The following is a 25,608-nucleotide window of genomic DNA, read 5'->3' as shown; positions in this document are numbered from 1 at the left end:
CACTCCCGGCGGCCCTCGCGCGCACTTCCGCCCCGCGGCCGCGCGCCCCTGGAGCTCGCAGGCGCGGCTGGGGGTTTCAGCGGCGCGAGGCGATGATGTCGCCGGAAGCCGAGACGATTAAGACACGCTGTCTGGGATACGCGCGCCGGCAGCGGACGGGAAAGTGACCGGCAAGGAGAGTGGGGGGCCCGGGCCATGCCTGAGACCTGGACCTGAGCACCGAGGGAGTCCTGCCTCCGCCCGGGCTGGAGCGAGGCCTGCCTCTCGGAGTCGCACCCGCTCACCGCGCGCCCCCTGTTTGCAAGGCCCTGGACGAGGCCGCGGACAGAGTGGATGATGGGTGACGAGCCCGACAGCGAAGTACGGGGAAGGGAAATTCCGCTGGAGTTAGGGACGGGTGGTGAGATGGGTGGCTGAGACAGAGGGCCGGGCGTTCGGGCGCTTGCCAACCCGCCTGTCTGCTGTCTCCACGCAGGGTCAGGCGCGCGTGGGGGACCCCGGTCAGGACAGCCCCAGCGCGCCGGGCAGCCCCGCGGCCCCGGGCCCCCAGCAGGAGAAGGATCTGGACGCTGGGGCCGCGGGGCCGGGCGTTCAGCCGGGGCCCTATAGCTACATCCGGGCCGGCCTGTTCACCTCGGAGATCTTTAAGTTGGAGTTGCAGAACGTACCGCGCCATGCCAGCTTCAGCGACGTCCGGCGCTTCCTGGGCCGCTTTGGGCTGCAACCCCACAAGACCAAACTCTTCGGGCAGCCTCCTTGCGCCTTCGTGACATTTCGTAGCGCCGCCGAGCGCGACAAGGCCCTGTGCGTGCTGCACGGCGCCCTCTGGAAGGGCCGCCCGCTCAGCGTGCGCCTAGCGAGGCCGAAGGCTGATCCCATGGCCAGGAAGAGGCAGAGAGAGGACGAGGGTGAGCCGCCAGCCTCCCAGGCCACCTGTATCGCTGATGTAGTGACCCCTCTTTGGACCGTGCCCTATGCAGAGCAGCTTGAGCGCAAGCGACTGGAATGTGAGCAGGTGCTGCAGAAGCTAGCCAAGTGAGTGTTGGGTCAAAGCATCCCCTGGCACAGCTCCCATAAGCGGCCTCCTGAGCTTGCCCCATGCGTACAGATGTCATTCTGGGGCGCTGGCCAGTAGGACCCTTGTGTTACCACTTGGGTCAATGAGGTCCCAAGTGGGGGCCCAGGCGCCTGGCCATTTGGAGGGTAGCTGAGGATGGGCAGTTGGCTGAGTCCAACTTCCACCTCACCTTACCTTGCAGAGAAATTGGGAACACCAACCGTGCTCTGCTGCCCTGGCTACTGTCACAGAGGCAAAAGCATAACAAGGCTTGCTGCATGCTAGAAGGGGTCAAGCCGTCACCCCAGCAGGTTAGGTCCTCTGCTCTTACAGAAGTTTTTCCTGCCTGTTCCTTCCACTCTTCTTTCTGTTTCGCTCTTGCTTTTCACGTATATTAAGTGCTCGGTAGTTGTCGGTCTCTGGTCCTGGGTGGGCAGTTTGAGGGTAGCCCTGTCTCTGTCTTCCTCTGGCCTCTTTGCAGACTGAGTATCGTAACAAGTGTGAGTTTCTGGTCGGCGTAGGGGTCGATGGGGAAGACAACACGGTAGGCTGCAGGCTTGGCAAGTACAAGGGCGGTACGTGTGCTGTAGCAGCCCCCTTCGACACTGTGCACATACCTACGGCCACCAAGCAGGTGGTGAAGGCCTTCCAGGAGTTTATCCGGTAGGGATGAGTGGCTGGTGGCTCTGGGACAGCCTGAGGCATTCTGGGAGAAGAAAACTCAGGTTCTGCCTTGGGCGTGGGCGGGGGAGCATCCTACCACTCTGGTCTGGTGGGTGTGGCTGGAGGAGAAAGCAGGGAGGCTGCTTGCTTGGTCCTGGTCGGCAGATGTGTTAGGGACTCAGGCTGTTTGTGGCACTCACAGGTCCACTCCATACTCTGCGTATGACCCGGAAACATACTCGGGTCATTGGAAGCAGCTGACCGTGCGTACCAGTCGCCGCGGCCAAGCCATGGCCATTGCCTACTTCCACCCCCAGGTCTCTGGAGAGCGGGCTGTTCGGGGACGGGTGTCTGGGCCGGAGTGGACTTCGACATCCTTACAGGCCTTTTCTCCCACTTGCTTCAGAAGCTGAGCCCTGAGGAATTAGCAGGGCTGAAGGCCTCTCTGGCACAGCACTTCACAACGGGTCCAGGCAAGGCCAGCGGGGTGACCTGCCTCTACTTTGTGGAAGAGGGCCAGCGGTGAGTAGTAGCCCAGATAGGGCGGGTAGGTTCCTACCAGGGCTGGTGACACTGAGAGATCTGCCCTACTGTCCACAGAAAGACCCCCAGCCAGGAGGGCCTGCCTCTGGAACACGTGGCTGGGGACCAGTGCATCTACGAGGACCTGCTGGGGTTGACCTTCCGGATCTCCCCTCATGCCTTCTTCCAGGTAGCAGAGCCACTGGGGACCAGGACAGCCGTGAGGGGTTGGCCTGTGGAGGTTTGGGAGAGGACATTCACGTTGGGGGCCACCAGAACCACGGAGAAGGAAGGAGATTTGGAAGAGGTTATATGTCACTAGATAATCCTGGTGATAACCCTGTGGGAGGGTAGGGGCTGGAATGGCCCTGGGGTTCTGGAGGCATCTATGGTGCCTGCTGCTGCAGTAGTCCCACAGTCCCAGCTATTGGGAAGGAGAGGTGTTGGTGGGAGGTTGGTGGACACAGGGGCCCTGGTGCTCAGGCCTTTAGAGGTGGGGAGGAGGTGAAGGACTGGGCCAGGGGCTTGTCTAAGAGGATGAACACCCAGGGTACAGGTGATGAGTCAGGAGGGGAAGCTGACCTGGGCGGCAGGGCTGCTTTGACATTCTGGCTCTTGCCACAGGTGAACACACCTGCGGCTGAGGTGCTCTACACAGTCATCCAGGATTGGGCCCAGCTGGACACAGGGAGCACAGTGCTGGACGTGTGCTGTGGAACTGGCACCATTGGCCTGGCCCTGGCCCGAGTGAGCCTCCTGCCCAGCCGAGAACACACTCCCCCAACCCCACCCTATGTTATCACTTGCTCAGTGACCCCCTAGCCTGTCCCAGATCCTCTTTACTGTCCCCTAGAAGGTCATCAGTTTGTGCCCTGTGCTTGTTCTAGAAGGTGAAGAGAGTAGTGGGGGTCGAGCTGAGCCAGGAGGCTGTGGAGGATGCCCGAGTGAACGCCCTGGACAATGGTGAGAGCCAGCGAGCTACATGGTGGGTGGGGGGCCATGGGGCTGCAGATACCCTGTGCATCCGTGACACAGCACCTGGGCCCCACCCGTGACTCCTGGGCCCACAGTGGCAGGGCAGAAAGGCTGCCCCTCTGGGGAGGGTTTTCCTGAGGTACCCTCCAGGAGCTCCTGGATGTGGGGAAGCTGGGTGGGGCTTGGGTGTTCTGGGCCCCCTGGCAGGGCTGCTGTGTCACCTCCAGAGTTGAGCAACGTGGAATTCCACTGTGGAAGAGCTGAGGACCTGGTGCCCCCCTTGGTGAGCAGACTGGCCTCCCAGCAGCTAGTCGCCATCCTGGACCCACCACGTGCTGGCCTGCGTGAGTGGTCTCCACCTGGGGCAATGTGGGCAGGCAGAGGGTGGCACACTAGGCTGTGTGGCCTCTGGCCCCCACCCCCTCCTCCAGGGGGAGCCCTTGGGGACTGTGCCTTGAGGGGTCTGTGCCTCCCCAGATTCCAAGGTGATCCTGGCTGTCCGCAGAGCTGAGAACCTCAGACGGCTCCTGTACGTCTCCTGCAGCCCCCGGGCAGCCATGGGCAATTTTGTGGAGTGAGTATGGAGTTTGGGTGGGCAGGGGACAGCACCCAGCCTCACCTGCATGGGAGCCCCTGTGGATCCATGCAGCTGACTGCGGTACTCCCTCCCTCAGCCTCTGCAGGGCCCCATCTAACCGGGTAAAGGGCATGCCCTTCCGGCCAGTCAAGGCTGTGGCCGTGGACCTGTTCCCACAGACCCCGCACTGTGAGATGCTCATCCTGTTTGAGAGGGTGGAGCACATCGATGGCTCAGGGGCTGTGGAGCTCCAGGACCCTCCATCCCCACCCCCACCAGAGCCCCTAGGTGACATCCTGCAGGAAACTGGGGCTTCCCCACCTTCCTAGGCCCCTGGGGCAGTGGAAACCAGACCCCATCATGGGCCAAAAACAGGGCTCTCCAGTCTTCACACTGCTCTAGGACACTCAGATAGCAGCTGCAGAGAGCATGAGACCTGTGCTCCCCCTTCACCTGCCCCACCCCCACCCCCGCCATCTATTTTGGACTAGTTGGGCCCCAAGGGCTGGAATAAACGTGCTGAACTACGTATGTTTGTGGCTCCCTCTGCCCTCACTGCAGGTGCACAGGGCCAGGAGGGCACCTGGGCACTAGCCCAGTCAGAGCAACCCTCCCAGGGAATCCCAGCAGAGCTGTTCTACAGGATGTCCAGCTTTGTGCTGAGCCCCAAGGAGAGTTGGGTGTGGGTCTTGGACCCACTGATCTTCCCCACATAGGCAGCATAGCAGGCTCAGGGCTCAGCCCTGTCCTCAAAGCGTGGGCAGGAGGGTGGGGGTTAGGATGCTGCCCTAGCCCCTGGGAGACTCTGGGAGAGCTGGCCAGTCCAGGGCTCATGCTTGCCCGTGCCCCCCCCACCATTGGAAGAAAGACAGACCAGCTATTTTCCTTTTAGACAGTTTTATGTGTTCAGACAGTCCAGGCTCATCTTTAGAGCTATGGCCCAGCCACCCCCTGGGAGGTTGCAAAGGGTGTTGGCCACATGGAGGTGACCTCAGCACAGGCCCTCCCTGCCTTCTGCCCCAACAGCATGGCTGTGTTCACAGGACACTTGCACCCACACAGGGGACAGGAAGGAAGGACTTGGTGGGGGGCCAAGGTGAGGCTTACTCGCCTCCAGTGTGCACAAAGCTTTGGTTCACAATGGCGCATCTGGCTGTTTTAAGGGCAGTTACAGTCAAATGATTATTCACAACTGCAGATGGGGCAAGACACAAGCAAGTGTGTAATTACAGCAACTTGATTTGTGAGTTTTATAAAGATCACCGGAGCCACTCTGGTCACAGGGCAAGTGAGGGAAGAAAAACATCTTCCTGAAAACAGCCACCAACACCATCCATGAGGGAAGTGCCAAGAGGGCACACTGCACCCTCCAAAGGCTCTGAGGGCCAGGAGTCCCAGTGTGTCCCAGGACTGGAGTGGGAACAGCCTACCCCACACCTGTCCACAGGGGTCACCTGGTTGGTTACCAGGACTGGCTGCACAGGGCAGCTGCTCTTAAAATCCAGTGCCACCCCCACATACACCAGCTCTGGAGAGGCACTCCAGCATGTGACAGAATGCACTGCACTGAAAGTCCTTGTTTCCTTTTTAAATAAGTTTGTGAGCTAAAATGCATTAATTTTCATATCTGCTACATGATTCCAAATCTATTTTCTACTCTCACTGTAAAAGTTTCTCCAAACTCTAAAATATCATAAAAGCTTTAAAAATCAATGGGCAGACAGACAGACTTAACTGCAAAATTTTAGTAAAAAGTTAACAGAGGCCAGCAAAGGTGAGGGGCCTCAGTGTCTGAGAAGGCATGTTGGGAGGGGGGGGGCATTAAGACTTACTCAGAAAGGACCACATCCCAAGCCAGGCAGGGATAGGCACCTTCACCCACTGGCAATGCATTTCAAGGTAAAGAATAGTCACCTTGATGGTTTTCCTGCAACCTCTGAAAATTAGTTCTGCTACCGTGTTTATTTTAAACCAAAAGGGTCTGAAATAGTCCAACTTTTTCAGAGGAAAAAAGGAATCACAGGAGGTGGAGAAGGGGATGGGGTGCTAGTGTGCGCCTTCTAACCAGGTTCCTCTGGTGCCTATGGGAGCCCCGGGCATGGGGCCTTCCCATTTCATGCCACCACTTCTTGTCAGTGCGTGTTATGTACTAAAATTCATGAAAACCTTCATAAAACCGGTCTGTAGCAAGTCCGCACAAGCAGAGGTCCACAGCGACCTCCGCACGTTCAGCTTCCACCTGTGCGGTAGGTGAGTTGATGCTTCAGCTCGTCCACCCAGACCTGTGGGTGGCCCCCGGGGAAAAGCGGCATAGCCCTGGCTGTCTCCGGCCTCAGAAACACTGCGGTGGGGAGGCCCTTAGACTGAAGGCTCAAGGCCACAGAGTGAGCAGGCGAGGTCTCCCCAGCAGGCGGCCCCTGAGCCTGGCCACCACCTCACACATCCACAGTGCACAGGGGCTCACCACCAGGCTGCGCAGAGGCCACGATGGACATCTTGGGCTTCTTCCGCGTCTCTTCCTAGAAGAAAAGCCAAGGTCAGGGATGCAGGTGTTGTGGGAACACACAGCCCAACTTTGGGCAAGAAGCTCTGGAAGGGGGCAGGGGGCAGGGAGAGCCCATCAGCCAGGCACCAGGCGGCCTGTGTAGTAGTAGGAGGGCCTGAAGAGTGGGCTGATGGGGGAGGGACTGGGCAGGAGGGTCTCTGTGGATGTCATCACAGAGCTCGGTGTGCTGGTGCTTCCCTGGGAATCAGGATGCACACCCAGAAGTGGAGGGTCACAGAGGTCACAACCACCAGGGACTCAAAGCTTCCTGAACCCCAGTGAGGGACCCACGGGAAACCCAGGCCAACACACAAGAGGCTGGGAAGCCAGGGGTGCCAGCTCTAGCCCAGAACCGGGTGACACAGCTCCACAGCCTCACCCTCTCCTCTGCCAGCCTGCGCATCTCCTCCTGCAGCTTGCTCAGGATGTGCAGGTTGGGCTTGTTCTTCCGGGCAAACTGCTGCAGCTCAATCACACTCTTGTCCGAAGTCTCCTGGAGAGCAGAGCCTTGCTCGAGGGATTGCCTGGGCCCCACGGGCACACAAGCTCCCTCCTGACCACACTGCCCTCTCTTCTGCCTCCTCCTCACATGGGGTGGCCACTCCAACACCCTCAGCCTCCAACACGGCCATTGGGTGGGCACTCACTGCCCAGAGCCCTGAGACTGGGTTGACTGAGCACGACCTTGGCTTACAGGGACAGCACATCATGGGAAAGGACTCGCCCTGGCACTGGGGCCCTCGGAGCCTGTGGGCCCCCAATGTGGAGCACTCTGCAGGCCCTGCAGGGCCCCTCCCGTGAGGAACCACCTCTGAGGACACCTGTTGGCCCTGGGATGCCATATTCCACCACTCTCAAAGGACCATGCCATCCAGCTCAAGGGGCTTCCTCTCGCTCTTCAGAGCCCAGCAGGGCAGAGGTTACCTGAGCACAGAGCAGGAGCATCCCCTGCACTGCTCAGCACATCCAAGCACCTTGGGCCCAGTGTCCCCTCCCTCACCAGCCCTGTCCTGCCCAGAGCCAGGAGTTCTTTAGGGACGGCCCCACCGGCCCCACCAGCCCCACCTGCCACTCAGTGGGTGCCCAGGCCCTTATCAAAGAACACAAACCTCACTTCCCTGCCTGTGCTTTGCTCCACCCCAAACACACAAAAACCTAAAGGTGTTGGCTAAAACCTCAATCTTTACCAAACAGCAGAAACAAAGCAGATGACATACGAGGTAAATAGTGGCCAAGGAGAGCTGAGTGTCTGCTCACACTCCCTCTAGCCCCAGGGAGGACAGGACACACCTCCTACCAGGCAGTCCCCCAACTCTGCCTGCCCCCAGGCCCCTCCACAGGCAGGCATCATCAGGGACAGCACAATGCCCCCACAAAGCCCAAGAGGCAGCCACAGACAAGAGCACAGCTGCCTGACTCTGTGATGGCAGGGCCCCAGCTACCTGTTTGACCATCTTGCTGCTTTCACGGCCGTACATGCGCAGCAAAGACCCCCAGTTCTTGACATGCGGGTGCAGAAGCTGAAGAATCTTCTGAGAGGCTAACTGCTTCCCAACTCGCTTATTCTTACCTGTGAGGAAACGCAGGAAGGGAGTCACAAACACCAAGACATCCAAGGGAACACCTCGTCCCAACATCTCTGCCCTGAGATCGGAACACAACCAAGGCCATGGTTCACAAAGCCTCCCACCCCCTACACCCACATCTGCAGACATACAGAGGGGGCATCCTGCAGGGCAGGGGTGGGGGCAGGGAGTGTCCAGAAGGTGTCCTGGGCTGTGGAGGTTTCTAGATGGTGGGAGGCAGGTCCACGGTGGGTCTGAAAAGCGAGTGAGGACCAGGGACGACCACTGACCAGGTGGGCTGAGCCGAGGTTAGGCCCCCATCCAGATGGGGCCTCTGGCTCAGATGAGGGTCTGTCCCATGCCCTGCCCAGCCCACCTGCCAGGACAGGTCTCGGTGGAGGGCCTGGCAGCCACTGAAACAAAAAACACACCCAGGCCTTGCCCAAGGCCTCCTGACGCATCACCTCCCAACCAACACCCTGTGTTTGCAGCAGTTAAAATTTCTTCTAAATAACCCAAGTCAGGTGGTAAGCACAGCTGGTGCCCACCACGAGCACAAGGTCCTGCTGCTGTCCCCTCACAGGGACAGAGGACTGGTCAGGGGAGCATGCAGCCCAGCCAAGATGACCAGCCCTGTGCCTCAGGTGGCATTTCAGATGTCAATGTGGGGGGTAGGGGGGCAGGGCAATGGCCCCAGGGGTCACTGAAAGTGCTGTGTGTGCCTGGGGGCGGGGAGGTCCTTACACCAACCGCGCACAGTGTGCTTGCCACACGCCATGACATATTCACTCTTCTGGTTTTTACCAGGAACCACTTCAAACTTGATAGAGGTATCCCCCATCCCATGGTTTCTGTGGGAGGAAACGCAGCAGGCACATCAGCTGAGGGGGAGGAAAGGCCCTCCAAGGGCCCCCAGAGACAGCACATCCCGCTCCCCAGACACTGCTCTGCTAAAGTGGAGGGGCCTCTCCGAGCACATGCCAGCAGAGCAGAGGGAGAGCCTGTACCAGTGAGGGCACAAGGCAACCAGGAGAGGCTCATGCCCGACCGCTAGAAGCAGCCTCCTACCTTTTAAGGCACTCATGGAGGATCTGGTAGGGAGACAGCAGTCCGGCCTTGCTGGTCAGTTCATAGACCCGTGAGTCCTCGATGCTGATGTGGTTAAAATACTACAAAACAAAGCTGCAGTGGCAGTGCCCGCCGTGTCTGCAGCCCCTCAAAGCTGCCTCCCATCTCCTTGGCACCTGGCCAAGCATGCCACCCCTCACCACCAGGTGCCCTCAACTTGGACAGGCCAGGGGCCCAGGTCACTGCCTGAGAGCCTAGGGAACTTCTGTTTCTTTTTTTAGGGCTGCACCTGCGGCTAGAGGTCAAATCAGAGCTGCCGGCCTATGCCACAGCCACAGCAACCAGATCCAAGCCACGTCTGTGACCTGCCCCATAGCTCACAGCAGCGCCAGATCCTTAACCCACTAATTAAGGCAGGGATCAAATCTGAATCCTCATGGACTCTAGTCAGGTTCTTAACCCAGAGTCATGATGGTAATTCCTGAGAAGCCTGTTCTGAGTCAGAGTCTGATCAGATAATTGGTCAGAAACCGAAAGATAACAACCTTTGGAGAAAAGCTTGAAAACCATGGTGAGTTTATAGAGGATCTGGCAAAACAGAAAGGTTACCAGGGGTTCTTGATAGGAGATACCCAATTGGTTCAGGGAGGAAAAGCAAGTTCTTAGTGACAGAGGCATCGCCAGCCCAGAGGTAGCCCCTGGCACCCACTTGAAAGTGAGGCCCATGCCCTGGCAGGGGATGTGCTCATCTTCCAGGGTAGCAGGAACAACAAACTACACACAGTATAGCTGAAACCAAGACACATGTTCACCCGGTTCTGGAAGCCAGAGTCCAAAGTCAAGTCTCTGCTGGCTGCTCCTGTGAGGCCTCTTAAGGAGGCACCTTCCTGGACTGTCCAGCTTCTGGGGCCCCAGGCGCCCCCTGTGCTCTTGTGGGGAGGGGGCTTTCTCCCTCACCCAAGTCAGGACGAGGCGCTGGTCCCTGAGCACGCGCCCCCAAACACCTCCACAGACTCACCACCATGAGGCCCCGCTGAGCCCCGGTCAGCGTTTCTGTGGAGGCTTCACTGTGTGGGCCCGAGCACAGCCCTGGCCTGGGCTCTATGGGAACCAGCCCCACCCTCAGGGTTTCCAGGTCACTTCATGAACATAAAGCAGGTGCAGCTGAGGGGGCATTCATAGGATGTTCCCTTCACCGTTATCAACAGAAGCTACTTCAGGAACTGGGGACAAAGACCAAACACGTACTTCTTGTACATCACAGTATCACAAACACACACACACACCTAACAACAGCCCCAAAATGCACCAAGCCAAACCTGACAGAGGTGAAGGGTACAATAAACAACTGAGCAGTAATGGGGGGTCTGCTTCAATGATAGCAGACCCACAAGGAAGGAGAGCAGCAAAAACAGCACACTAGCTGGACCACCCAGACATCTGTCCACTCCACTGGCAACACAATACACATCCTCTCAGGCAGTCACAACACAAGCCTTAACAAACTTCAAAGGATTGACTGAAACCACACAAACTGTGTTTTCAAACCACAACGAATTAAGTTAGAAATCAATAACCGAAGGAAACTTGGGAAATTCACAAATACATGAAAAGAAAATACTTCTAAAATAACCAACAGTTCAAAGAAGAAATCACGAGAGAAATTAGGAAAATACCTGAAAATAGATGAAAACATAGACACAACATATACTAAAGCAAAATCATGGGCTGCAATGCAGTACACAGAAAAAAATTTATAGTTGTAACCTTCACCTATAAAAAGATCTCAGGGGAGTTCCCGTCGTGGCGCAGTGGTTAACGAATCCGACTAGGAACCATGAGGTTGCGGGTTCGGTCCCTGCCCTTGCTCAGTGGGTTAACGATCCAGCGTTGCCGTGAGCTGTGGTGTAGGTTGCAGATGTAGCTCGGATCCCGCGTTGCTGTGGCTCTGGCGTAGGCCGATGGCTACAGCTCCGATTCAACCCCTAGCCTGGGAACCTCCATATGCCGTGGGAGCAGCCCAAGAAATAGCAACAACAACAACAAACGACAAAAGACCAAAAAAAAAAAAAAAAAAATCTCAGGGGGTTCCCATCACGGCTCAGTGGTTAACAAATCTGACTAGCATCCATGAGGATGCGGGTTCAATCCCTGGCCTTGTTCAGTGAGTTGGGGATCTGGCGTTGCTGAGAGCTGTGGTGTAGGTCACAGATGAGGCTTGGATCTGCCTGGCGTTGCTGTGGTGTAGGCCGACAGTTGTAGCTCTGACTTGACCCCTAGCCTGGGAACCTCCATATGCCGCGGGTGCAGCCATAAAAAGACAAAAGACCTAAAAAAAAGATTTCAGAATTCCTGCTGTGGTGCAGTGGGTTAATGTTCTGGCTTGTCTCTGTGGAGGCACCACTTCAATCCCTGGCCTGGTGCAGTGGGCTAAAGACCTGGCGTTGCCACAGCTGCAGCACAGGTCAGAGCTGTGGCTTGGACTTGATCCCTGGCCTGGGAACTTCCATATGCCATGGATGCCAATGAAAAAGAAAAAAATAAATTAAAAAATAAAAATGTCTCAAATCAACACCCTAACCTTAAGGAACTACAAAATACAGAAGTACAAAAACTAAACCCAAGACTGGCAGAATAAGTGAAATAATAAACGCTACAGCAGAAATAGAGAATAAAAAAATAGTAGGGGAAAAAAAGAAGTCCCTGGTGGCCTAGCAGTTAAGGATCCAGCATTGTCACTGCTATGGTCAGAGTTCTGTCCCTGGCCCAGGAACTTCCACCTGCTGCAAGCAAGGCCAAAAAACCCAAACCAAAAAAATCAACTGGAAGGTAGATCTTTGTTTTGGTTTTGGTTTTTTGGCTGCACCCACAGCATGTGTAAGTTCCCAGTGCAGAGATCAAATGGAGCCAGACCTGCGAACTGTGTCACTGGTGCAGCAATGCCAGATCCTTAACCCACCGGGCTACAGAGGAACTTCCAGTGGATCTCTGAAAAGATTAACAACATTGACAAACCTTTAGTCAGACCAACCAAGAAAAAAGACTCAAACTGCTAAAATCAGTAAGGCAAGAAACATCATGACCTTACCAAAACAGGAAGGATCACAAGGGAACACCATGACTGTGTATTTACCAATAAATTTGTCAAACTAGATCAAGTGGAAGAATTCCCAGAAAGACACAAAGTCCCAAAAAGGGCTCAAGAAGGAACAGAACATCTGAAGATGTACATCAAGTAAGACTGAATTAATAAATAAATAACTTCAAACAAAGAAAAGTCTAGGCCCAGATGGTTTCACTGGTGAAATTCTATCAAGTGCTCAAAAATTAATATCAATCCTTGACAATCTATGCCACACGTGGAAAGAAGAAGCAATACTTCACACTCACTCTGAGGCCAGTATTACCCTGAAACCAACACCAACACAACATAAAGAAAGAAAATACAGACCAGCATCCCTTAGAAATAGAGCTGCAAAATCCCTAACAAAACACTAGGGAGCCAAGTCCGGCAACGCATAAAAATGATTATACATGGTGACCAAGTGGGAATTATCCCAAGAATGGAAGGTTTAACATTCAAAAATCAATGTAATACACCTCCACGTCAGTACAGTAAAAGCCAAAATCCACGTGACCCTCTCAAGAGAAGCAGGAAAACAAGCTCCACAGAACCCCTCAACGAACCAGGAGTGGAAAGAAACTTCCTCGAGGGGAAGCAAACTTCCTCAATCTGATAAAACCCACAGCGAAGATAGAGACCAGTCACAAAGGACCATGTATCGGGTGAGCCACAGAGCAGGTTCGGAAGGAGACTAGACTAGATTAGTGGTGGCAGGGGAGAGGCCGATAACAGGGACAGTTGTGCTTTCTCCAGGATGCAGACGTTCCCGAATTGGAGTGTCATGATGGTTGGTACAACTCTGAATATTTACCGAATTGTGTGGTTTAAAAGAGCAAAGTTTATGGTACATAAATTACATTATCTATAAAACTGTTAAGGAAAAGAACGGATTCTTCAGAGTGAGAAGCTCTTGCTACAAAAAACCTTGCTATGAAAAACTATTATTTCCCTGAAAAAGTTTAGTTTTAAATGGTTCTTAATATAGGGAATAATCTACCTAGCCTTTTGTAGACTCTGCCTCCAAGGCTCCCTCACACCTTGGCCTTACTCCCCAAACACGCACCAGCACACAGCAGCATGAAACAGAGCACCTAGAACCTGGGCCACTCAGCCTGACCAGAAGGTCAGGGTCCTACACTCACCTCCAGCTCCTCACTGTCTTTGGGCTTCTCCTCAGAGGTCTGTTTAACAAAGTCAGGGATGAGGATTTCCAGCGTAGCCCGGGCTGTGGAGAGAGAACCCTGAGAGCGAAGGCCCAGCAGCAGGGAGCTCAGGACACATAAGGACAGGGCCCTGAGGACAAGCAGGCCAAGGGAACAGGCAGGAACAGCGGCCAGGTAGGGGACAATGGGGAAGCGTCTGCAGGACAGATGGCAGGGAGGGACAGAATCTGAGTGTAGGTGCCCAGTGGACAGGGGTGTGTGTGGCATTTGGCCCTGCAGGGGTGTTGGTGTCAGTAGAGCACTGGAGCCTCCACACTGGGCCCCTCTGCTGGTTCCCGCTCTAGGACCCCGGGAACGCCCAGCTTGCTGGAGGCTGGGGCAGAGAGCATGCGAGCCCAGTGCAGCCACACACAGGACAGTCGGTAACAGACTCCAATCGATCTCAGCACTGCCACCAAAGCAAGGCCCAGGGACCTGAGCACCGAAGCACAAAGGCCCCACCCACTGAGACTCAGGGAGACCGAAAAAAAGCCAACACGCTCTGCAAACAACACCATGGGAGAGGCCCACCAGGACCTGGGGTGCATCCAACACCTGCCTGTGATGTGCTCCACTCCCCGGGAGAGGCCAAATAAGCCTGATACTGGGGCTAGATGGTTCTGGAAAAGAACGCCAATGCCCAGGAGTGCCAGGAATAAAGCAAGAGGCGGCACATGGTCAGAGGTTCACGGGCCTTAACCAGAAAACACCAGCATCCCCAAGTGCCTGCTGGGTCCCCTTCAGCAAGCGGCAACCCCAAATTTGGAGTTTGAAGGATTCAGGGAACAAAACCAAGAATGCCAACAGCATGCTGCCCCCCAAGCACACCCACATTCTGCTCAGCTTAAATACAAACGGGCCCTGGGCTTGGCTGGCGGTGAGCACACCTCAATATCTGTGAGCCATAGGGGACCGGGCGGGAGGCTCCGGCCCAGCTGTCAAGTGGAGAAGAGCCTTCTACTTTCATTTCTCATGTTTTACTTTTTCTGTTTGAATTTTCTCCAGTGAGAACATAATATTAAAAAGTCAAAGTATGAACAAATACAGAAAACAGATGTGCCCCAGCCACACCCCTCCCTGGCCCACGGCAGGGCGACCCAGTCTGTTGCCCAGGCAGGCACATTACCAGCTTTATTCTTTGCAAGTTTTTTGCTGCTTGCAGTTCCAGATCCATAGGTCACACCATCAATGGTCACCGAGGCACCAAAAGGTTCACTTGGGTTCTCTAAGAATTAAAGTTAGCATCTTGAAACACACCTGCCCAGACATTAAGAGCATTGGTACATATACAACCTGCTCAGGCCAATGTATGAGGTGGGGGTCTGGGGGTCCCAGAGCACAGAGACAGAGCCAAGGAACAGAGCAGGCAGAGAACAAAGCCAGGAAATCAAGGGATACAAGGATCATGGACAGCAAACTGGACAGGAGAAGGGGGCAAGAGGCAGTGCTGCCAGGGACAGAGACGGAGAAAGGACGGAGGGCCAGACAGGAAAATGACTGAGGCCGAGGTTCTACTTTTCACAAAGGAGTGCTGAGGATGGTCGAAGAGGACAGCTGGTGGCCAGTACAGACCTATGGGCCCTTCATCCACCTGCCCCTCACTCGACCCCTGGAGGCAAAGTGGGGAGGCCTGCCTCAGGTCCAGGCAGCGCAGGATGGGGGTGTGGGAAGCAGAATGGTCACGCTGACAGGGCACAGTCTGACACTCTTGGCCCATCTGACCCTCCCCGCCAATCCCCACACCCGTTTCTATCCCAGCAGAGAGGCTGAAGGGGGCTCCCACTCCACTGGCCCTGACACCTCTGGGGCTGAGCTGGAAGGTCTAACTCACCACATTCGAAGAAGTTGTACACGGGACGGACCTTGAGGACGCGCTGCATGTATTCGTGCAGGATGCAGACCTCGGACTTCCCGTTGGGGTTGATGACAAACTCTGTGAAGAGAGGGGCTGTCTCAGCAAAAGCAGGGGACCCTGGGGACCCGCAGTGTCCATGCTGAGCCCTCACGGCAGCACGGGCTCTGCCCACACAGCCCCACAAAGCACACATCCCGAATGTCAGGCGGACATGATCTCTGAGCCCGGTGCACCTTTCTTCGTGGGCGCGTCCTGCACAGACAAGGTGATAAGCTTCTGATTGGCCGGCAGGATGGGCCTCTCCGACTCTGCCTGCTTTCGCTTCATTTCTCTGTTGAACTGGCGACGCTCAGCCCATGTCCGGAACTTCTTCACGGTGACTTGCTCGAAGTCAAAGCGCTTCTCCAGGTAGTTCCGAAATTCCTCGAGGTCTATACGAGATCCAGAGTGACCCGAATCACTGACTCCCAACCTAAGCGTCTTGTCCTCTGCTCAGTAAGCAAAACAGGTCCCGGCCACACAACACTTCCTCCCCTCTCCTCTCCAAGGGCAAGGGAAGCAAAGGCCCAGGTCCCTTCACTCTGCCAGCTCCCCTTTGGACAACTTTCTGTCCTTTTTTTAAGTTTACTTAGAGTAAGAACAAGAATACAAAAACAAAGAAAAAGGAACCTTAAGAAGAACAAAGACATAAGTCTTTGGACCTTTCTCCCTCTACAGAAACCAGCAGCTGAGGCACTAAGCCAGCCCCACAGCCACCTCCCACCTTCAAAGTGCTGGGTGGCTGGGGGCCCTGGCACTGATCGGCCCTACCCTGTCTGCTGTGCCTCTTCCTCCCCACCCTCTTCAGGAGGTCCCTGCCTCCCCGCAGGACCATGGGGTTCCCATGTGGCATGCTCATGCCCACACTTGCCTGCACCCAGCTCAAGCCCAAGTCCAAGGTTCCACCTGAGCTACTCTTAAGTACTGATCAAAACCACCTATTTCTTTACACGGGGTGCATAAGAGTGGGTCTGGAAACAAATGCAGTTAGGTCAGAGGTGGGAGGCAGGTATTTTCAGAAGAGCAGGAGCATACTCAGGTGTTAGGTGAGTGTGTGCGTGTGATGACACCAAGCAGGGGGAAACCACTAAGTTAGAGTCTTGAGAGAGGGATCCCTTCCAACTGTGCCCCCAAGAAAAGCCTGTATACAGACAGAGGAGCCAGTGGGATGGTGGGCTGCCTGAGACTGCACCAGCCTCTCCTGAGAGGGTTCTGTCACGCTCTCAGCAGCAGTGCCCCCCGCCCCAGCTCCTCACGCTCAAGAGACCTCAGCACACAGACAACTGGGGATCCCAAAAACACTAAGCCCTCTGAAAGATTTAGCAGGTCAGCTAAAACAGGCTGCCACTGAGGAAGACACACAGGAGGGAAGGAAGGAGGAAGGGGGACATCACATACCCAAGGGCGGCTGTGGGTTTGAGAGGAAGGCCTCGCCCACACTGTGTGGCTGGAGAGGCTTACTCCACAGGCGCCCGGTACATCAGGATGCCACATAAGCACATCCACAGAAAAGCAAGACTTGATGGAAGATGGAAAACATGTCCAGAGAGAAAGGCCATCTGCGTGGCAGTACCATGCAGGGAGGCAGCGTGGGGCTCGGGAGACGGCTTTTCAGAACTGTGGGAGGGTGGGAGGGGATGGGCCCGCATGGCCCCTTCCTCGGGCATGAAGGACCAAGTTCACTCTGGAGACTCACCAACCGATTCATCTTTGCACACCTCCACCTTGGCCTTCACCTGCCCCAGGGCCCCAGGTGCGGCCTCGGCCCCCAGTGTGTCTTTCTCGTCTGGGGGCCCTGAATCGGCCCCCAAGGAGTCGGGCTCTTCCATGGGGAGCTCCAGCTCCGCAGATCGGCCCGGGGGCTTGGCAGGGGATACCTCCCCACCAGGGGCGAGTTCCCGGTTCTGCTCCCTTTCCTCACTGTCCTTCATCTTCTTATAATGCAGGCAGGGGATGCTGCTCAGAGGGGGGTCGTGTTTCTGCAGATGTGAAACCACAACATGGGTTACAGGATGGCCACCCCAGCTCTGCACGTCCTCCTTTAACCTGCCCATCTGCCTGCAACGCAACCTGTTCAGACACGCACACTCCTGCTGCAATGACAAGACTAACCCGTATGCTTCCCGTGCCCAAAAAGTAGGGCCTGGACCAGGTGACTACTCGAGACTCTCTGTGTAGGTACACGGGGACTCCAGAGTTATGGAACGTCATGATCCACCCATCGGGCAGCGGTTCTGTCGGCGGGCGGCCGCGGCCTGCGTGAAGACAGGAACACCCTACTATCACTTGAAAACACTTAAAACTGTGTAAAAATCATCAGGAAGTTTTCAAAGTTACAACCCATGGCAGGTAACAACTGTAAGCTCAACCAAACATTAAAAAGACGCTCGAAGAAGCAGAAGCAGGGGAGTGCTGCGCCTGCCACTCAGCACCTCCCACCTGCACAACTGTGCACACCGTAACGGCACCTGTCACCTGGTGTGACCCACAGACCCCAAGACCTTCGACGCAGCAGGATGCTGTACAGAACAGTGCTGGCAAAACACAGAGCCTGGAACAGTGTCCTGGGAGACACAGGGCCTCACCTCAGCCCTGCCTCCACAGCTGGCAAGCACCACTGACACTTGGCTGAGGCCAAGGTACCTCAGGGGCTGGGCGGGCTTGGCTAGTAAGTCCCTCCTGTGGACCCCGGCTTTCCACGAGCAAGTGACAAGCCTTCGTCGAGACTGTACTGCACTCTCAGCAGCACACAGAGCACAGCCTCAAACCGCCCCACTTCCACACCTGTGTGTGGCACCACTCCCACGCATCTGTGTTCTATAGTTATAAAGGAGGCCTGAGGCTTGCTGCCACCAACAGACCTGACTGCGGGGGAAAGCACATGGCAAAGATTAAAATAAAAATTTCCTTACAAACACTGAGAACAATTTACAGACTTGAAAACAAAGGTGAAAAACCAAGTGAAATTTAGCAACGTAAATATACAAAAAACACCACCAGTGACCCTCACAGAAAAGGGAGTGCCCCCTCAGTGCCAGGCTGGACACCCACATGTAGCCAACACTGGACGGCCCTGGGAGAGAACAAGAGGTTGGACACACACAGACCCCATCAGGCAGCACCACCCCACCCCAAGACTGGGCCAGGAGCCACCTTAAACTAGCTCTGGGCTAAGTCAGGTGGAGGACATGCTAACCGAGCAGAGCACAACATGGGACCATAGTGTGCTCACGACAGCTTGCAGTCAGAGCCAGCAAGGCCGCCTAGACAGCTCGCAGGCAGCTCACAGTCTGTGGCCTCAAGGCCCAGCCTACAGTTCTTGGGAAAGAGGCAGTCAAGGAGGAGGAGGCTGCAGAGGGAAAGATACAGCAGTGCCAAGGGTGGGCAGGTAGGCACCCTGTTAACCCATTCAGAACAGCCACGGCTCTACCTGCCCAGGGAGACCACTGACACCACCTTCCAGAGGCTCTGAGGCCCAGGTTCCTGTTCCAACCAGAGTCCCCTCGGGCAGACGCATGGCCCCCAGCCACACCTCCATGTCTTCCACCTCTGCCCCTGCCAGTGCCTGAGCCATGCTGCACACCAGGACATGCTCAGACTAGACTGTACCAATGCCTGCCCGGTTCCAGGCACTTCCCCAACAGTCAGCACAGAACCCAGAACCCAAACCAGCCACCATGCTGGCACCCACCTCTGGCCTCTGCCCAACCTCCTTGAAAGGCCCTGCCCCCAACCGCCATGCTACACTGCTCCAGCCCCACCTGCAGCTGGGTCTGGGCGTCTCCTCTCCACCTCCCCACACAGACAGGACCCTCCCGCCCTCAGAGGGCAGCCCCAAGCCACCCGGTAACGCTCAGTGCTCACTGGCCCAACGTACTTTTGAGCACGGTTTTAATCTTGGTCATCATCGGCTGCACACTTGTCTCCCCGTCGGACGGGTGGTCGCTGTCTCCTCCGTACTTCTCCTCCATCCTCCTCTTCTTGGGGGCACAGAGGCCCTCTTCCAGCAGAGCATCAACATCATTGTCAAAGTCGTCCTGCAAAACATGCTGTTCAGACCCCTTGGCCCCAGCACCCAGCTCCTGCCCGACGGCAAGCGTCACAGCATCAGTGACAATGAGAAAGGAGGCGCTCTCAAGGGGTCTAGGTGGGCCTTTATGGCACGTGATCATCTGAAAAACAAATGGGATGAAACCAACAGCTGAACCACAGGCTCGGGCAGGTGCTCGTGCCACCAGGGGGCGTGGCCAGCAGCTCCTTCCAGCTCAGCGGCGACAAAGGGCAGGAGGCAGACCTGTCGGCCAAGCTTTTCATTAGCAAAGTCTGAAAACCTGGACTCCTGGCAGCTTTCTCTGTTCACATTAATGGCTCCACCTCACGTCAGTGTTTCTCCCTGCAACACCGGCTTTCAAAAGGTGCCACAATTCCAACACCTCTCTTTGGGGTTCGCTAAGAGTGCTCCAAAGGAGGGGCCGCCAACATACCTCATAGGAGAAATTCAAGGCCTCTTCATCCACTCTGTCTCTCTGCACGATCGCTTTAGCCGTGAACCCGCCTGTTCCTTCTTCATCTAGCTCCAAATTGTCAGTAAAATCTTCTAACTCATCCAGCACTGCATACTCCACTCTCTTTTCCTGATCCAGCTCATTCTCCTCATCCTTCTTATCAGCACTCTCACTCCCTATGCCTACCCCGTTACCAATGCTCCCGCCAAAAGGACAAGCATGCACGTCTCCACTGACAGGGCTAAGGGCCAGGGTGCATTCTGCCCGCGCGTCGCGCTCCGCTCCCGTGAACAGCACCTTCCTGTCCTTACTCCTGCAGCTCTCGGTAAAGCTCACGCTAATCTTTACATCCTTAAGCAACTTAAGGTCAGGGGAGAACTTCCGGACCGCAGGTGCGTGCCGGGCAGTGCGTGGGCTGTGGCCACTACAGTTCGGGTCTACGAGGAGGCGGGCCTTAGAGAAGGATCCTTTGGAGAGAAGAGAAGCTCCGTAGAAGTCGAGCGGGTCCTCGGCAGGGGGTTCGGCCTGTCCATCACCACCAGAGCCAACGTCCATTACCTCTGCATCACTGGACGTTTGCAGGGGAGGTGGTGGAGACTGTCCATGGGGCAGCGCTGGGAGGGGGCAAGCTGGGTTCTCCATGACCGCTCCTCCTGCGGGCTCACGCGGGAGAGGACAGGGGCTCTCACACGTCTCCATAGTAAAAGTGCTTAAGACTAGTTTAAAAGACCAGAGTTTTAAAAAAAAAACAAAAACAAAAAAAACAAAAAAAAAAAAAAACCTTACATAAATCTACACAGCTAACATGCACAAGTCCGTCGAGACCCAGGTGCCGTCCTGCCCGCGCTGCGGCTTAGTCAAGCTGGCCACATTGCTCTTTTCATTAATGTAGACAGCTTTTAGAACCACTGCCTCAATTATTGGAAATCACAATGCACTCAGCTTAAATGACTGACGACTAAGCGAGTCTGTCTTCATGCCGGAGGGGCACCTGTCTTCCTCCACCTGCGAAGAGACGTAAAGATGTTGTCACAAAATGACAAGAGACCTCCCGCTTCCCTGGCACCAAGCGCTACTAACATGTGGTCAGAACTTAAAAATAATACTGCCTGAGAGAATCTTTTAGGCTTCAAAACAATCAACCTTCACTTTTTTCAGAACCTAAATTATCATTTAAATCCAAATTTAAACTGTTCATTGTAATTCCAACTTCAGAAGCACAAAAACAATATTATCTTCAGGCTCAAAAAGGATTACAAAAAAAAAAAAAATCTCCACTAAACTTCACCACAGCATCCCCAACTCGGTTTACCAGGCAAATTGCACAGTGTGCGGCCCTCTCTGGGACACACAGAGATGCGTGGCCTCCCTCCAGCACCACATCGATAGCAATCCACTCACCTGCGAGGGCCAGGCAGTCAGGCCAGCGTGAGACCCTCGGCTCAACTCTGCGGCACTAGGGCCTCAGAGGCACGGCCAGGGGCTCTGTTACCCCTGACCCCCAGGGCACATGGATGGGGATAGTGATGCACCGTGCTGGGGGGCCCAAAGGTGGCAAGGTTCTGTTCTCAAGAGAGGAGGGGTGGTGGCTGTGGGGAAGGGGGCCTGGTCAGGGTGGGTCAGGGCGGGGGCGCAGGAGACACCTGGAGCCTGGCTCCATCCTGGGAGCAACAAGCCACTAGGGGTGAAGTGACTAACCTGCCACCATTCAGTCCCTACTTGAGAAGGGAGGCCAACAGCCATGCCAGGCACAGTGCCTACACCCGAGGCAGAGGGCAAAGGGGTGAAAGAGGCTCTGGAGACAGGGACAGAGCCCTCGAGAATAGCAGGCACAGAACTGACAGCACTGCTGACCGGTGGCGGTGGAGAGAAGAGACAAGAGGGGCTGAGGACAAGCGTTGTGGCACTCAGGCCGGGGCCTGCACAGAGTGGACAGAGCCTCTAGGCAGACCTGTCCCACAGGGGCTGAGGCCACCACTCTGGAGCCAGGACTGGCCCAGGACAAATGGGCAAGGAGAGGCCTCCCAGAGAGGAAACACTGACCAAGAAGAGGGTTGAGGATGCAACCCTGGGACATCCACTCCAGAGGAAGCAAAACAAAAGGGAAGACTGAGGTAGGTGAGAGGCAGTCCAGAGGTCTGCGGGAGGGTGGGCATCGGGGCAAAAGCACGTGCAGACACACACACATGCACACACGCACATCCCCACACCGTGCAGACACACGCATGAACACACCATGCACACAGATGTACATACACGCATGCTCACGCCACTCAGGGTTGCTTGCTGGCTGCAGACAGAACAGGAAACAGCAAATATCACCGGTTTAAGAAGTTTACAGGAAGGGACAGAGTGTGGGAGGTGTACTTTGAAGTGGACACAACATAAAAACCAGAGTCTTGTTTAGATTTAATCGATTCATCCCACAACTATTCACTAACCACTGCTTTGATGCGGGCACTATCATGGACAAGAGGACAATGACTACCGACCTGTCAGCTTCCTAGATTCTACGATGTCCCCATATTTCTGAATTCAATGGGAAAGGAACACAATACCTCCCATAGGTACATCTGACAAAGGTGCTAAGGATCAAGGAAACACTGCACACAGGCGATGAGACTCAGAACCTTAGTGAACGTGCACAAGGAACACTAAGTGGAGTAGGGCTGGTCTCCTGGCAACAGAGAAAGACCATCCCAGAGAAGGACACACAGGTCAGCGTGCCCAGCGCTACAGGACACAGACACAACCACCAGCAAACCCCTCGGCTCAGGCAGGTGTGCAGAGGCCCTAGCAAGAGCCAACTCATGATTCTGGGGAGAAGACTAAAATGAAGATGTGGGGAGATGGGGGGAACTGAAGACACACTCTGTACAGGACGGGGATGCCTGCAACCATGCTCAAAGGCTAAGAGCAGCCAGTGTAGAAGATGATAATGCTAAAATCTGATGGTAGGAGGCCTTGAAGAGTTGCAAACAGTAGAGCTCAGGGAGTTCCACAGCGTAGACATGCCAAACTCTTCCCTTTCCCTCTGCTAGCTTTCCTTAATGGTCAACGCCTTCCACAAGGTGCACACACCATTCTAGATGCCGAGGACGTGAGACAGACAAAGTATCTCACCACAGAGCTCACATTCTAGTGGGAGAGATGGACAAGTAACAACTAAGACTGAGAAGCGTTCAAGAGAAAACAAAGCAAGGAATTGGGGAAGGGTGGGTAGCAAACTTCCCCCTGAAGAGAAAGGAGGGAGCGAGGTAGGAAGTGGGCATGGGAGGAGGGGATGTTCCAGGCAACAGAGAAGAACAAAGGCCCCAGAGGTAGCAAGTAAGAGCAGTATGCCAAGTGGGAATAGGAGGCCTGGTCAGTGAGGGTGAGGGAGACCAGGACTTTGGCTCTTATCTTGAGAAAGATGGGCCACTGGACAGGAGGGTCCAAGCAAAGAAGTCACACAGGATCCAAGATAAGCAGTGGCAGCCAACCCTTAGCCAGGCCCTATTCTAAGCACTTTATGCACTGTCACTCACCAGTTCGCACAGCACTTTGAGAAGGGTTAAAGCCAGAGAGGTTAAGCAACTTGCTCAAGGTCACACAGCTAGAAAGTGCTAGAGCTGCTTTACCACCCAGGCAAGCTGGCTCCAGCCAGGGCTGCCTCAGTTTTACAGCCTTGCAGTCTAAAAGAACCACTTTGTGTCCATAAAATTTTTCTATAGGTGGGTGAAGAAGAGAATAAAGAGGCTCCCCAGGCAACTTGGACCAACCTGCTAAGCTGGAGGTGGTGAGAAACTGAACTGAGGGTCTCCTAGGGGACTACAAGTGGCTCCATACTCAAGGACAGAGGTGCCATGTGGTGGCAAAGCGGTGAAGGCAGCATGGGGAGTATTTGGGGTGGGTGTGGGTTTGGACGTGGCTACCTGGCATCAAAGTAACACATGGAGATGCAGAAGCAGCTACAAGTGTGAGACTGTAGCTTAAAAGGGAGGCCAAGGGCTGGAGATGGAGGTGCAGAGGTCAGGGAGAGATGGCATTAAAGCCAGGATGCTGGAAGAGATCAGCAAAGAGTGGAGGCCAAGACTGAGCAAACCAGTCACACTCATCTGCCTACCCTCAAGGTCACAGATTATAAAGCCCTGGGGAAATAGCCCCACACAGTGCCCTGCCAGAAAGGGCTCAGAGGGTGGCTCTCCCATCATCAGCCTCACTACTTCTTCAGCGGACTAAACACAGGGATGCAAATCTTGCTTGCCAAGTGGACCATGAGCCAGCAGCAGATTGGCAGCAGGCTCCCCTGGGTCCCCGGCACAGGGTAAACCCAAGATGCTTGGACAGTGCCCTTCATTGGAGTCCACTTGCTGGGCTGGCATGGAGGCGCCGTCTGTGATGGTCCAGTGCTGTGGCTGCTGCCTTTCAGTCAAACCTCTGTGCTGCAGCCTCCTGCCCAACCCAGCGGCAGTATGACCTCATCCATTCCTTTTGTCACCCATCGGCCTCATGTCCTGCACTCACAGGCGCACTGCTGACTGGCCATTCACTCCCTTTGGTGAGTTACCACCCGCAGCAGGGTTTGGTCCACTCTACTGAGAGTCCAGTCTGCACCAGGAAACAGGATCTCCGCCTAGCGGTTGGCCCCGCACAATTCCCAGCCCTAGGCTGGACTGCCATGCACCAGATAGAAAGGTACATGCAAGCATGCAAAACAAGTCAAGTTCCTACCCTGAGGAACCCAAGTACACTGGTCGACACCTGACAAGTATCACTGTCAACAGGTTGCCACCTTCCACTTATTTCTATCAGGGTCATTGTTAGGACAGAACCACATCGCGATCATCTACGTGACACTCAGTCTGTGAGCATCTGGTGGAGAAGACTGGGGCGACTTCTCAGATTTCCCAAACTATGTTACACCGGGCAGGGGCCTGGGCGAGCACCGCCCCTGTTCGTACCTTTCCCGCCTGAAAGCCATCTATGGCTTCGGGCCCACGGGGCGAGAGCCTCCTCACACCTCGGTGTTTGTCGGAGAGCAAAGCAATCAGCACGGTACCCCTGGCCGCGGCAGGACTCCCGACCGCGCTCCGAGGCCCGCAGCCAAGATGCTTCACAAAGGCCGGACTCCGCGTGGCCGGGCCCGCGCCCTCCCGCCCGCCCCCGGCCCGCGGCCTCGGCCCGGGAGGGAGGGAAGGGAAGGGCGCGCCTCGCGCAGGCCGCAGCGCCGCCCGCCCGCCCGGCCGCGGGGCGCCCCTCGCGCCCCGCACCTACCTCCGGCGCCCACGGCCCGCCCGAGCTGCCCGCAGCCCGACCGCAGCGGAGACCCTCCCGGCCCGGCCGCCGCCCTCCAGAAGGGCCGCGCGGGCGCTCTCCGGCCTGCGGGACCCGCCTGCCGCGCGGGGCGAGCGGAGGGCGGGCCTTCGAGCGCGCGGCCAATCCTGAGCACGGCTGCCTCGCATTGGGGGAACTGCGGAGCGGGCTGCGGAGACCGCCAATCGACGGCTCGCAGCGCTCGCGGCCACGGCGCGCGGCCCAATGGCGCGTCGCGCGGGCGGGACCAGTCGCTGAGGCCGCGGCCGCGCTAACGGTCGCTGCTCGGGCGGGGCTCGCCGCGCGAAAGGCGGAGGCCGCGAGGGGCGCCGGGAACGGGGGGGGGGGGCGCGGGGGACGCTGGGAACGGGGGCGCGGAGAATGCCGGGAGCGAAAGAGAGCCGGGAACGGGGAGCGCGAGGTCAGGGAAACGCGAGGCATGCCGGGAACCAGGGAGAGCCGGGAACCGGGAGAGCAGAAAGCGCCTCTCTGGGGTCGGCGGTGCGGACGGTGCGGACGAGACGCTGCACACGCAGGCATCATACACTTTCCATTGAAAAATATCAAATGTAACCATTAGGGGAACAAAGACAAGTGCGTGTAACTCCGGAACTCT

At 55.9% G+C, this 25,608-nt stretch overlaps 2 protein-coding genes and 1 non-coding gene across 9 annotated transcripts; 1 reads left to right on the top strand and 2 right to left on the bottom strand.

The window, feature by feature from the left end:
• Window positions 1-29: 29 nt before the first annotated feature.
• On the top strand, window positions 30-4,323 carry TRMT2A (tRNA methyltransferase 2 homolog A). 5 transcript variants are annotated; one of them, XR_014826125.1, is made up of 12 exons: window positions 30-360; window positions 476-1,035; window positions 1,260-1,368; window positions 1,539-1,720; window positions 1,923-2,037; window positions 2,127-2,242; window positions 2,433-2,549; window positions 2,867-2,989; window positions 3,130-3,205; window positions 3,445-3,561; window positions 3,695-3,791; window positions 3,892-4,323. XR_014826125.1 is itself a non-coding variant. In XM_001927785.6 (12 exons), the coding sequence occupies exons 1-12, from the start codon at window positions 334-336 to the stop codon at window positions 4,121-4,123; spliced, it is 1,866 nt and encodes a 621-aa protein (XP_001927820.4). In that variant the 5' UTR covers window positions 30-333; the 3' UTR covers window positions 4,124-4,323. The 5 variants fall into 5 exon arrangements, 4 of the variants coding, with proteins under 4 accessions (XP_001927820.4, XP_084850271.1, XP_020928446.2 ...); XM_001927785.6 differs by lacking the exon at window positions 2,433-2,549 and adding an exon at window positions 2,321-2,432; XM_084994145.1 differs by lacking the exon at window positions 2,433-2,549 and adding an exon at window positions 2,321-2,432 and having other exon boundaries at window positions 3,867-4,323.
• Window positions 4,324-4,674: 351 nt separating this feature from the next.
• DGCR8 (DGCR8 microprocessor complex subunit) lies at window positions 4,675-25,093 on the bottom strand. Of its 3 annotated transcripts, NM_001444678.1 has the most exon segments (15): window positions 4,675-6,313; window positions 6,719-6,832; window positions 7,782-7,909; window positions 8,057-8,158; window positions 8,649-8,755; window positions 8,973-9,073; window positions 13,239-13,321; window positions 14,425-14,523; window positions 15,130-15,231; window positions 15,387-15,584; window positions 16,889-17,171; window positions 17,305-17,447; window positions 19,070-19,229; window positions 19,677-20,702; window positions 24,954-25,093. In NM_001444678.1, coding segments are annotated over 14 exon segments (2,424 nt in total). In that variant the 5' UTR covers window positions 20,397-20,702; window positions 24,954-25,093; the 3' UTR covers window positions 4,675-6,229.
• On the bottom strand, window positions 20,216-20,295 carry MIR1306 (microRNA mir-1306). The gene has a single exon (NR_035395.1). It is a non-coding gene; the product is annotated as a microRNA mir-1306 (primary transcript).
• Window positions 25,094-25,608: the final 515 nt, after the last annotated feature.

Source organism: Sus scrofa, chromosome 14 (assembly GCF_054392235.1).
Source record: "Sus scrofa isolate SSC_HxYL_T2T_F1_AM1 chromosome 14, Sscrofa_HxYL_maternal_Yorkshire_Landrace_v2.0, whole genome shotgun sequence".
Taxonomy (NCBI): Eukaryota; Metazoa; Chordata; class Mammalia; order Artiodactyla; family Suidae; genus Sus; species Sus scrofa.
The sequence above is the reverse complement of the archived record's forward strand: the minus strand, read 5'-3'. Positions and strand labels throughout refer to the sequence as shown.